Source organism: Nannospalax galili, unplaced genomic scaffold (genome assembly GCF_000622305.1).
Source record: "Nannospalax galili isolate Female #2095 unplaced genomic scaffold, S.galili_v1.0 scaffold1798, whole genome shotgun sequence".
Classification (NCBI taxonomy): Eukaryota; Metazoa; Chordata; class Mammalia; order Rodentia; family Spalacidae; genus Nannospalax; species Nannospalax galili.
Genome location: NW_008341341.1, coordinates 204,692 through 217,456, shown reverse-complemented (window position 1 = coordinate 217,456; position 12,765 = coordinate 204,692). Strand labels below are relative to the sequence as shown.

Below are 12,765 nucleotides of genomic sequence, written 5' to 3'. Positions count from 1 at the left end.
GCAGAGGCAGGAGGATCTCTGTGAGTTCAAGGCCAGCCTGGTCTACGTAGTGAGTTCCAGGACAGCTGGGACTACAGGGAGACCCTGTCTCAAAAAAAAAAAAAAAGGGCTTTTTTTTTTTGGCCAGGCTTGGGGGCCCATGCCGTTAATTTCAGCATTTCCGCACCAGGGGGAGGCAGAGGCAGGAGGCTCTCTGTGAGTTCAAGGCCAGCCTGGTCTACGTAGTGAGTTCCAGGACAGCTGGGACTACAGGGAGACCCTGTCTCAAAAAAAAAAAAAAAGGGCTTTTTTTTTTTGGCCAGGCTTGGGGGCCCATGCCGTTAATTTCAGCATTTCCGCACCAGGGGGAGGCAGAGGCAGGAGGCTCTCTGTGAGTTCAAGGCCAGCCTGGTCTACATAGTGAGTTCCAGGCAGGCTGGGGCTACAGGGAGACCTGGCCTCAAAAAGACCAAAAAAATAGGTTATTGTTATTTTATTATTATTATTTCTCCCTGCCTGAAGGAACTCTTCCAGGGCAGGGGGAGAGCTTACTCATGTGTCTGTGACCAGGGTCTTACCCAGCAAAGGGCCCATCAGAGTCAACACTCAACTAATCATTGCCTAGTGCAATGGTGACTCCCAGCTCCCATGCTTCTCTCTCCTCTACTCCATGAGTAAGTCAGACAGTCAATAAACATTTCCTTATGGGAGAGGTGGGAATCCATATTTTCTGCTTTCCTTGTTTCCACACAGAGGCAGATAAGCTGCCAGTTTCTCAAAGGAGAACCTAAAACATGGGCCAATTTACCATCACATAAGTGCACTAAAGGTTGTCCAGTAGCCCTGAACCTAGTCAACAGGAGGCTCCATATACTATAACAAACCACACTGCTTTAAACTATCTCCAAAAGGGGTGGGAACAAGACTCCCCTAGTGAGATCGGATAAGCTAGACCAATCCCCAGGCTCTCCCCTTCCTTCCCCCTCTGCCTTGTTTTGGAGAACCTGACAGCTGCATGATCTTCTCCATGCCTCTCCTGAGGAAGGCCTAAGATTGTCCCAGTGTGTCTGTAGTGAGTGGTAGATCTGCTGAAATCAGGTAAAGAATTAGCATGTGCAGTGTGCACAGATTCAAAGCCATCTTGCTCCAGTTCCAGTTGCCTGTCTTCTGTGGCCATCTTTCAACATCCTAAATTCATATGTGGATGACCAATGGGACTTTGGAGTATCCTAAGACTCCACACATTGTATTCGGTACCTTGTCCTCAGTAGGTGGGGGAGGTGCACACCTCGCTTTCCCCTCCTGCTCCCAATAGCCAAACCTGTCCTGTTCACCTTCTACTAACCACCATCCCTCCCCCAAAGAAGGTTCAGGGACTTTTCACAGTTCAAGGAGTCACATCATCATTGTCCTTATTTACATAATGAACACACACACACACGCACACACACACACACACACACACACATTACTCAGAGAGGTGGTGAGCCTTCAGCAACTCTCCTTCTCAGACCTGAACCTGGATCCTAGTCCAGCCATCAGGAAGGGAGGCAAAGACTTTCCCTGACTTTGTAATTTAGAGAGACCCAAGAGAACTGAAAGCAGGAATTAAATTTGTGAGGCCTGAACCAGAGTGAGCTTATAGGAGGGTAGGAAAGCAGGAATAAGAGGTAAGTGGAGGAAGGGAAATACAATTTTATAAATAACTAGATGAAGTGTGAGCATTTCTAGGAGATGGAAGAGAGAGGCTAGCAGCATGTAGGGGCCTAAATAGGAATAGAAGAACTAGTGCTTGGGGTCAGGGAGGGTGAGAGATGAGCTGGTAGACTCCATTTGCCCCACCTGTAAAATGGCTTCAGAGCTTTTGGTCTTCTCTGAGAGGATAGGATTCTATAAGGGTCTAAGCCTGGAAGCTCTGGGACCAGGGCCCTGGGATTGATAAGGGCTGGTAGACACCCCCAGAGAGGTGATTGATGCCTAACCAGGCTATGTCTGGTCCCCAGGCTGGTACTGTGGCTCTGTGGAGGTAAAGTAGTCTTCCAGAAAGGACTGCAGGTACTCAAAGGTGGGCCTCTCCTCCGGGTCCATACGCCAGGTCTGCTCCATGGCTTCATATAGGGACGCTGGGCAGCCTGGAGGGCATGGCATGTGGTAGCCCTGCTCTACTTGTTCCAACACTTCCCGGTTGTTCATGCCTGAGGGGTGGAGCTCTGTCAGCAAGTGGAAGGAGCATGGCGGGGGGCTTCCCCATGACCACTCCCCAATTCCCCAATTCCCAGCACACCTGGGTAGGGGACGCGGCCCTTGGTGATTAGTTCTGTGAGCAGAATCCCATAGGACCACACATCTGATTTGATAGTGAATCTGCCAAAGAGAGCAGCCTCTGGGGCTGTCCACTTGATGGGGAACTTGGTTCCTGAGGAAGTTGGAGAGAAGTTAGTGAGGGGATCCTTGAAAAATCTTTGCCCAGCCAAGTGGCTGGGATCTATATCAGGCATTCTTGCTACTGAGTGCACACTATTATAACCTATTGCCTTCTGTTTAATACAACAGTACCTGCCACATAGCAGGTGGTTGGTAAGCTGGGACTTGAACTAGAATTGCATCTTTTTTTTTTCTTTTTTTGAGACAGGGTCTCACTGTTTAGCCCCTGACTATCCTAGAACTCACTATGTAGATCAGGCTGACCTCAAAATCATAGAGATCCCACCTGCCTCTGCCTCTGGAGTGCTGGGACTGAAGATCTGTGCCACCATGCCTGACCAGAAATGCATCTTATCCAAATCAGGATTGGGGTGTCTGGGCTGATCAAGGGTGGGGAGGGGTTCTGACTATATTGGGTGCATGGCAGCCCCTTAGAGCTTTTGATTTCCAGGAAGCTGGGGTGAGGAGACAGGGCACCTTGTCGGGGGTTATATTCATTGTCTTCGATGAGGCGAGCCAACCCGAAGTCAGCGATCTTGCATATTAGCCGCTCCCCAACCAGGATGTTGGCTGCTCTCAAGTCCCGATGGATGTAGTTCATGCGCTCCATGTAGGCCATGCCTTCAGCTACCTGGGAGGAGAGGGCGCTCACATGGACTCACAGCACCATAGCCTATGTGAGCAGAGAGGGGTCACCTGAAAAGTCCACTCTACTGGACCGGGATACTGAGATGCAATAGCATCTTCCTGCCTCTGGTCTCCCAGCTGATAAAGTGAGCTAGGCTGCAGTTCTGGGTGTATGAGGGCACAGAGATTTGTGGAAGGATAATAGGAAGGAGGTCTGGAAGATGAAACTGCTGAGCCAGGTTACCTGGGCTGCCATGTCCACTAGGTGGGGCAGCATCAAGTTCTGGCCCTCTCGATCCTTGAGGAAATCCAGCAAACTACCTGGGGAGAAGCAGCCAGAAAATCAGCAGCAAAGCCCAACTCCTAGCCTGCTTTCTCTTCATTAGCCCCGCCCATATCCGGCTAATCTATCCTTACCACCGCTGGAGCTCTCAGCTCTCTCTTATGAATCTAACCCTGCCTTCTAGAATCCCCCTGGGACGCCTCTTGTCATCCATTCTAGCCACATCTTTAGTCTCCACCCCCAACATCTGGCCACGCCCACCTAGACTCCGCCCCAGACCCGCCCTCATCTCGGATCCTGCCAGGTTTGCTCCTCACTCTCCAGCAGACGATCCCAAGCGAGTGGCCCCGCCCCCTGCGCCAAACCCCGCCTTCTAACTCAGCCCTGCCGGGACTCTAACTCTGGAAGGTTCGCACATCTCCAGTCCCTCACTAGGACTATGCTCACTGTTATTAGTTCTTTAACAGGAGGCGGCCCGGGTTCTTAGCCCCAGACCCCGCCTGCAACCCCGCTCCTCACCGTGACACATGAACTCTGTTACGATGTAGATGGGCTCCTCGGACACCACTGCGTACAGCTGCACAAGCTTGTCATGACGCAGCAGCTTCATGATCTGCGCCTCCTCCAGGAAGGCCTTCGGGGACATGGTGCCCGGCTTCAGCGTCTTCACCGCCACCTTCGTGCTGCAGTTCCACGTGCCTGCACGGTGGGTCATCTCATCAAGACCCGCTCCCCGCCGGCCCAGTTCACTGCCCCAGCCCCTGACCCCCGGCTCCTGGGACCTTCATACCCAGCCACACGTCCCCAAAGCAACCGGTGCCCAGTCGGCGCTCCAGCGCTATGGAGCTGCGGTTGATCTCCCAGGCGTCCTTGGCCAGGCCCAGCGTCTGTGGCTTCGTGGTGGTGCAGGGTGCAGTGAGCAGGTAGCACAACCCATCATTCACTTCTGGAGGAAGGACAGATGGACCGAAGCTTCTGGGAGAGGCCTTGTTTGAACTCTCCCACCAGGGCTCAGCAACAGACCTCGAGCTCAGTTATAAATAATTAGTCCCTAGCTTATGCCTGTAAACCCAGCAGTCAGGAGGTTGAGGAAGATTGTGTGGAGGTTGAGGCCTGTCTAGGCTACAGTGTCTCAAAAAATCTACAGAAAAAATAACTAGTTATAGTTGAGATCACAAGCCAGGATAGCAGGCAATTCAGTCCACTGAGTGGGTGAACATGTTAGTATCCAAGGACAAGGGTAGTACACAGAGTGAGAAATGATCCCTGTGGAAACTTCATGGGTCCTACTAAGAAGTGGACCTTTAAGGGTAAGGTAGGTAGGGTTCTAACAGTGAAAATAGGGTAAGGGATTTAAGACAAAGCTTTGGACATGCAGCCCATTCCTGACATGGACCTCATCCTGACATCAAGATGGAAGCACAGGCAGTGATGTCATCTGGGCTTCACACTTGGGTTCTAGTCCTGGCTGGACCACTACTGCACTGCCACTGATTTCATCTCACCACCATCACTTTGCCTGGCCACTGGCCACTGCTTTCTAAGGTACCTCTCTTTCTGCTCTGCCCCTGGCATCTAAGTAGCACCTAACAGCCAGAGTTTCTCCCCAAAGTTCAGACCAGCCTCTGTCACCCACTGCTCAGAGACCTGTGATAGTGACTGCCCAGGAGCCTTAATGAGAGATTCAAAGGAATGCAACAGGGCTGACGAGATGGCTCAGCAGGTAAAGGAGCCTGCCACTAAGCCTGACCAAACTGAATTCCATCCCTGGAACCCACATGGTGGAAGGAGAGAACTCCCACAAGTTGTTCTCCGATTTCCACATGTGCTCCCCTATCCACAAAAAAAAAAGGTTCCACACTCAGGCCTTGAGGCAAGAAACTGGCCAATTCCCCACTCACACATTAGGAGGCACTACTTGGCCATAGGCCACTTTGGGCCTCAGTTTTCTCTGAATCTCCACAGAACAGGATCCTGTCTTGAGAACCTCTACCTGTGGCCCAGCCACCTCTGCTTTGGGAGACCCTTTGCCTTTCTGGGCCTCAGTCTCTCCACTGTGACAACACATCAGATTGACTCAGGGATCTTACCCATGTAGTGCTGCACCAGCTCCTGCACAGACTGGAACTGGGCCCGAGTGGTGATGTAGTAGCCACCCGTGTCCAGCTTCCGGATCTTGTAATGCTTTATGTGATTGCCCCTGCTCTGGTCCCAGTCTCGGATGGACAGGGAGTAGGCACCTGTGTGGTAAGGGTCACTTTGGAATTAGTATTTTGTTCTCCCTTAGACTAAGTATAGGAAGTGGCCCCAAAGGCTGGGGACTCTGAGTCTGAGTGAGGACCACATCTCTAGGCCCCAGGGCCAGTCTTAGCTCTGCCCCTCTACCTGGTCCCAAGCACTGCCCCACTGACCTTAATGTCTGGTGGCATGGAGTGCCAACCCACCTTTTGTGGTCTCACTTTCCCGAATGAGAAAGGCCCCTTGGAGGTTGCCTGGCGAGAGCAGCTGCCTCTCAGCATCCTTTCTACTGACCTTTCCAAAGTACCACCTGTTAGGAACGACAGACTAGAATCAGGCATGCTCCTTTCAAATCATAACTCAATTGGGCCAACCCTCAATGTTCTCACCTGAGAAATGGGCTAATATACCTGCTTCACAGACTGGGGGTGAGGGTCACAGAGAAGCAAAGTAGAAAAGTGCTTGGCTCAGAAAGATCAGGGTTTTCCTCTCTACCATTGATTCCTCTTGAATTAAGATTGCTGGAGCCCAGTCACCAATGGTTATCTCACTAGAGCCTTCCACAACTCTTTTAGGTGGTGGTGGTACAGGGCATGAGGCAGGGTCTCCCTGTAGCCCCAGCTGCCCTGGAAGTCACTATGTAGGCCAGGCTGACCTCAAATTAACAGAGATCTACCTGCCTCTGCCTCGTGAATACTGGGATTAAAGGCGTGGGCCACCACATCCGGCCCTACAACTCATTTTTATAGATGAGGAACTTGAGGCTCAGAGAGGAACTGACTTGCCCACAAGCCTGGCTGATATGTACCACTAAAATCTTCACCCACCATTTTCCTAGCACCCCCAGCGATCACTGAATTTCCTCCCTGACCCTAGCCCCAAATTCTTTCCTCTTCTGGTTTCCAGAAACACCTGTCTTGCTTTGTTTCTCCTCTTCTTAGACACTCAGGCCCAGCTGACTACCACTTTCTCTTGCTTTCTTAAATTTGGATGTTGTCCTAAGTTTGATTTAAACCCACTCCAGCTTTCTCTTTCTGAGATTGAATTATAGCCCTGAACCAACTGTGCAAATACATTGGGGTAGGAGAGTGCCCATCCATGGCTGTAGAAGACTCAGCTGTTATCTGGTCCCTAAAGTGACTGACCACTTAGGCCAAACTGAAATGAACACAGTTTTCAAATCAAGGGAGGTGGAAATGTCTGGGAATTCTGGGATGGTCAGCTCATACTTGGGTACCAGGCACAGTTGGGAGACTGGAAAAGGCATTGGCAAATGGTGTGGCTAGGATGGCAGGCAACCAAGAGGAGGAACTACTGAAAGACTCTGTATATCAGACACATTTTTAAGGTTCTTCAAGATCTTCCTCCATTCACAGCCATGACCATAGTAACTTACTTAGGAACCAACATAGTAGTCGGGCACAGTGACATGCACCCATAATCTGAGCACTGGGGAGGTTGGGGCAGAAGGAGCTTTTAAGGCCAGTCTGAGTCACATAGCAAGAACTTGTTTCAAAACAAACACAGAATCTCGATAGGCAGAGGGCTTCTTTTGTGGCAGACTCTGACCCTGTACATAAGTGTGCTCATTGAACTCCTAATAATGTTGAAATAAAGGTGTTTTATTTATTTATTTATTTTTTAATTTTTTTTTTCTCATTGAAGCTGGTTTTGTTTGTTAGTTTGTTTTGTTTTGAAGCAGGGTCTCCCTGTAGCCCCAGCTGTCCTGGAACTCACTATGTAGACCAGGCTGGCCTTGAACTCACAGAGATCCGCCTGCCTCTGCCTCCCAAGTGCTGGGACTACAGGCATGAGCCACCACGCCCGGCAGGTGTTTTATTTTTAAAAAATATTTATTATTTTTATTTTATGTGTATGAGTGCATTGCCTGCATATATGTGAGTGCACCGGTGCAATGCCCTGGAAGTCAGAAGAGGGCTTCGGATTCCCCTGGAACTGGAGTTAAGGACAGTTCATAGCCACCATGTGGGTGCTGGGAATTGAACTCGGGTCTTCTACAAGAGCAGTCAGTGCTCTTAACCACTGAGCCATCTCTCTAGCCCCGAGAGGTGTTATTATTAACCCCGTAAGACAGATGAGGAAATTGAGATGCCTAGTGGTTAAGCACGTTCTCTGGGGCCACAGTGGGACTCCAAATAGTCTCTCAGGCCTGTGCTCTTAACCATGACACTACGTTGAGTACTTCAGACATCAGGATGCTTCCCAAATTGTGGATACAGCATGAATCCCCAACTCTCTGGCCCTTGGCATCATTACCCCTCCTTCCTTCATGCTTCCTTCCACTCACTCCAAAACACAGCTTCGCTCCACTTGTGCTGTGGGCCCTGCCTACATCCCTCTGCTCAGGGAAACCTACCCCACCCCCATGAGCAGTCCTCTGCAACTGTCCATCCACCAACCTCTAAAAACACACATCTTCTTTCCTACAGGAAAGCTCTGAGTCCTATCTCTTTTTTTAAAAAAAATGTGGTTTTGTGTGTGTGTGTGTGTGTGTGTGTGTGTGTGTGTGTGTGTGTATGGTCTTTTTGAGACAGGGTCTCCCTGTAGCCCCTGCTGGCCTGGACTTGCTATGTAGTCCAGGCTGTCCTCAGTCTCACAAAGATCCACCTGCCTCTGCCTCCAGAGTGCTAGAATTAAAGGTATGTGCCACTACTCCTGGCTCATTTTACATTTTATTTACTCAGTGTGTGTGTGTGTGTGTGTGTGTGTGTGTGTGTGTGTGTACATGCATACATACCATAGCACAAGTGAATGTCAGAGGCCAGTTTGTGGGAGTTTGTTCTCTTCTTCTACCATCTGGGTTCTGGGGATTGAACTCAGGTCATCAGGCTTGACAGCAAGCACTTGCTGAGTTATCTTGGGCCGCATTTGGCTCTGGCTGCTCACTTTGCATTCACTTGGAGCCACATTTCCCATTTAAGTCTCTACTTCTTCCCCTCCCACTCTCCCTCTCTCCTGGGTTCTGCTGACCTCTGCTCCCACTTTCCTTGAGACAAAGATTGTTTATCAAAGTCACCCTATTGCCAAAGATAGGGGTGTCAGAGACTCAGACACTCCCTTCTGTTTCCACAAAATTTTCCTCCAGTCCTGGGATGTTCTTCATTGACCTGGCCTGCTTCCCCTTTTCTCACGTCTGCAGTGGCTTCTCTCCAAGGCAGCATCCCCAGACTTGAGCCCCAGGGCCGCTCTATGTCTCTCCTTTACCCTCCTAAGCAGCTTAATTGTCATCTCTATTTGGATGAGTCCCAGATTCCACCAGCACAGGTGGCCATCTGCAAGGCCTACAGTGAACAAAGGAAGGTGTCTTGGTGCTAGTTAGGAATGGGCACCCCTTCTTCTGCGGTAATGCAGTGGGGTAACTGGGCTCCTTTTATACACAGCCCGGCCTCATCTAGCTGCTAGAAGCTTCTTTCACCTGGTCGTTCCTTTCAACAAACCTCAAAATGATGAATCCATGTGCCTCCACCTGCTCCAGTATCCCCCATTTTAGCAACTAGTACCACCCCCAACTTGCTAGTCCTCAAGAAGACTTTGAGTCACCCTCGATTTCTCTCACTCCCCATAATCCAACAACAAACCAATCTAAGTCCTGAGGACGCCTATTCTGGTTTTGAGAGACAGAATCTTATGTAGCCCAGGCTGGCCTCAAACTCATGATAAGTACTGAGATTACAGACATGTGTCACTATACCCAGCTCAGTTCAACAAAGACTCTTCCATCCTTTTTTTTTTTTCTCAAAAAAATTTCACAACTCTATTAAGATAGCTTCTTTTGTTTGAGAGGAGTTGGAGATGGAATCCAAGGCCTTGCACATGCTAAGCAGGTACTCTACCACTGAGTTCCACACCAGCTCCTCTCTACTCAATAGAACTAATTTTAAGTAATGTTCCTGTGCAATTGTTTAGCCTTTTTCTTTTTAAAAAAAATATTTTATTTATTATTTTTATTTTAGGTATATGAGTATATTGCCTGTGTGTATGTGAGTGCACCCGTGTCATGCAATGCTGTGGAGGTCAGAAGAGGGCTTCGGATTCCCCAGGAACTGGAGTTAAGGACGGTTCGTAGCTGCCATGTGGGTGCTGGGAATCGAACCCGGGTCCTCTGCCAGAGCAGTTAGTGCTCTTAACCGCTGAGCCATCTCTCCAGCCCAGCCTTTTTCATATTAAGTATGTGCTCTGCGGCTGAGGTACATCTTCAGTCCCACTAGGTTATTCGTTTATTTGTTTTTGAGAAAAAGTTTCATTTATCCCAGGATGGCCTCAAACTTGCTAAACTGAGGGTGACCTTGACCTTCTAATTCTCCTGCCTTTTCTTCCCAAGTGCTAGGGTTATAGGCATGTGTCACCATGGTTGGTTTTGCATGGTTCTGGGAATCAAACCCAAGGTCTCATGCCTACTAGGCAAGCATTCTATCAACTGAGCTACAACCTCAGTCCCCCAGCCCCATATTGTAGGTTTTAAAGGCTTTTTAGAATTTTTGATTCTTCATGTGTATGTGTGTCTAGGTAAGTGTGTGCCACATGTGTGTGGGTACCTGCAGATATCAGAAGAGGACATCAAATGCCCTACAGCTGGTGCTACACGGGGTTGTGAGTGCCTGACATGGGTACTAGAAAACAAATTCTGGTCCTAAACTGCTGAGCATCAGTCCAGCCCTACTTTATAGATTTTTTTAAAAATCCCATGGGCATTCCTCTTTGGGAACCCCTCCCGTTCTTGGGAGAGTTCTTTCACACTTTTTCTTAAGAAATTTACATTCTCTCTGCTTAAGTAAATAAGTAAATCAAATAAACAAATACAAAAATAAAGCCATGATGTTACTGTTACGGGAGAAACAATATATTTCTTTCCTTTCTTTTTGAGATAGGGTCTCCCTGTAGTCACAACTGGCCTGGAACTCACTATGTAGACCAGGCTGGCCTCTATCTCACAGAGATTCACCTGCCTCTGCCTCCTGAGTACTGCGATTAAAGACGTGGACCACCACACCTGGCTCAGAGAGACAATATGTATACTAACTAGCACATGTTGTGTGACTAGCTGGGTTCACACACCAGCTCCACCCTTTCCTAGTTATGGGCAGGATATTTAGTCATTTTCTCTGTGCCTCAACTTCCTCATTTGTAAAGTAGAGTAATAACAGTTTCAAACTGTTAACACACAGAAAGCACTCTGAAGAGGTTACAGAACACAGTACCTGCTGTATAGGTGTTATCTACTGTTATCATCTTATTTTAGCCCCACAATAACCTCATAAAATTATAGATAAGGAGGCAGGCTCAGAGTAGAGCAGCAACTCCATAAAAGGTGGCCTTGGAGATTAGACACCAGGATCTTCTCCATAGGGCTTGGCCTTGTCCCGACCCTACTCACTCCTCAGCCTGTATGGAGTCCACAGGAGCCACGTAGTTGCTGGGAACATAGCCAGTGTGTCCAGAGCTGAGGGAGCGTGCCTCCCACCAGTCAACTTCCCTGCAAACACAGAACATAGGGGTAGTCAGAAGCACTTGAGGGTCCATGCAGGGCTACAAGAGGATCAGCTGGAGACTCACCCTACTAGTCCTCACTTTGGATCCTTCCCCACTCCCAGAACTTTTGTCTGCCCTGCTTCCAGCCACTGCAGTGGTCCTAGCAGGGCCTTTCCCTGTAAAGGGAATACATTTGAGGATACCTGGGCTTCTTCCTCTTGCTCCTTGCTTGGGGTGGGAATACAGTGGATAGCTGACTGTGTCCTTTCCCCATTGAAAACTCCAAAGGGCTGCATAATTCCTTCTGGATAAAATGCAGGCTTCTCAACATGGCTTAAAGGCCCATGGATTCTGCCCTGCCTGCTTTTTCAGCCACACTCTATTCTGCATCTTATTCTTCCTCCTCCTCTTCCTCCTTCTCCTCCTCTTCTTCCTCTTCTTGGAATTGAACCCAGAGTTTTGCTCTACCACTGAGCTACACTCCCCAAGCTTGCACCTCATTCTTTTCCTTCCTCCCTCCCTCCTTCCTTCCCTCCTTCCCTCCATCCCTTCCTTTGTTTTTGAGACAGGTTTTGGCTATGCCCCAGCTGGCCTGGAACTCACTATGTAGACCAGGCTGGCCTTGAACTCACAGAGATCTGCCTGCCTCTGCCTCCCAAGTGCTGGAATGAAAGGCATGCATCACAACACCCAGCAATTTTTATTATTTTTATTTATTTATTATTTTTGAGATAGGGTCTCCCTGTAGCCCCAGCTGGCCTGGAACCCACAGAGGTGCCCAGACCTCTGCCTCCTGAGTGCTTGGGATTCAGGGCGTGCACCACCATGCCCAGCTTACACTTAATTCGTAATTTATCTATGTGGAACCACTTGGTGCTTTCTAGAAATCATCATCTATTCTCACCTCTTCCTTGTCTACTTATTTTTCTAGTCTCAGCCTAAAAATTTTCCAGAGAGCCTGCCTCTGATCATGACTACCCTGGGGATCATGCTTAGCGTTCCTTCCGTGCCCTCTCACCTTCCCTCTCCCCACATAGTAGCAATGGTCCAGGGTTCCCTTATTCTTGTTTGTTTGTGATACTTTGAACCAAACTCAAGGCCACATGCTAGGCAAGTTCTCTCTACCACTATACTCCCCTCATCCAGGACTTTTATTGGCAGGGATAATTGTTCCCAACCAGGCTGGAGCTTTCTAAAGACAGAGATCAGGGTCTTGTCCTCACTGGGTCCTGCTCCAGTCCAGGCCATGCCCTGAACTAGATGGCCTGGCCACTTACGAATTGTTCAGGATGTGGAACTTCTCGCCCTTGGTGAAGGTGAGGTCATCCTCTGTCCGGGCCTTATAATCATACAGGGCGATGAACAGGGTCACTCCAGTTCCTGTAGAGTCAGAGCTGCTCAGCAGAGTAGGGCACAGAATGGGGAACCAAGGAGGCTGCACCCCCAGATTCCAGTTTCCCAGTCAGGTACTCCCCAGCATCACAGTGTCCAGGTTCCCAAAGAGCTTTGGGGACCAGTGGATTTCTGATTTGGGCTTCACAGATTGGCCCCCTGGGTTTGGTGCCAACACCTAGCTTCATATTCTTGTCTGGAAAGTCCCTAAGTTGTCCCCTCTTCCTGTTCCCCACCAACAAGACTTTTCACCTTCTGAAGTGACACCAAAGAGGCCAGAAATGTGTGTGTGTGTGTGTGTGTGTGTGTGTGTTTGTGTGTGTGTGTGTGTG

At 49.2% G+C, this 12,765-nt stretch overlaps 1 protein-coding gene across 6 annotated transcripts in view; it reads right to left on the bottom strand.

Moving 5' to 3' along the window:
* Positions 1-428: 428 nt before the first annotated feature.
* Fgr (FGR proto-oncogene, Src family tyrosine kinase) overlaps positions 429-12,765 on the bottom strand; it is a 25,156-nt gene continuing 12,819 nt past the window's right edge. For 3 of the 6 annotated variants that reach the window (XM_017799063.2, XM_017799062.2, XM_029565200.1), the window contains 10 exons: positions 12,319-12,421; positions 10,947-11,045; positions 5,758-5,861; positions 5,404-5,553; positions 4,104-4,259; positions 3,833-4,012; positions 3,275-3,351; positions 2,881-3,034; positions 2,264-2,395; positions 429-2,174 (listed from right to left, as the gene is read on the bottom strand). In XM_017799063.2, coding sequence (XP_017654552.1) covers positions 1,966-2,174; positions 2,264-2,395; positions 2,881-3,034; positions 3,275-3,351; positions 3,833-4,012; positions 4,104-4,259; positions 5,404-5,553; positions 5,758-5,861; positions 10,947-11,045; positions 12,319-12,421 — 1,364 coding nt within the window. In that variant the 3' untranslated portion in view covers positions 429-1,965. The remainder of the gene's footprint in view (positions 2,175-2,263; positions 2,396-2,880; positions 3,035-3,274; positions 3,352-3,832; positions 4,013-4,103; positions 4,260-5,403; positions 5,554-5,757; positions 5,862-10,946; positions 11,046-12,318; positions 12,422-12,765) is intronic. The other 3 variants (XM_017799064.2, XM_029565198.1, XM_029565199.1) reach the window with 3 other exon arrangements.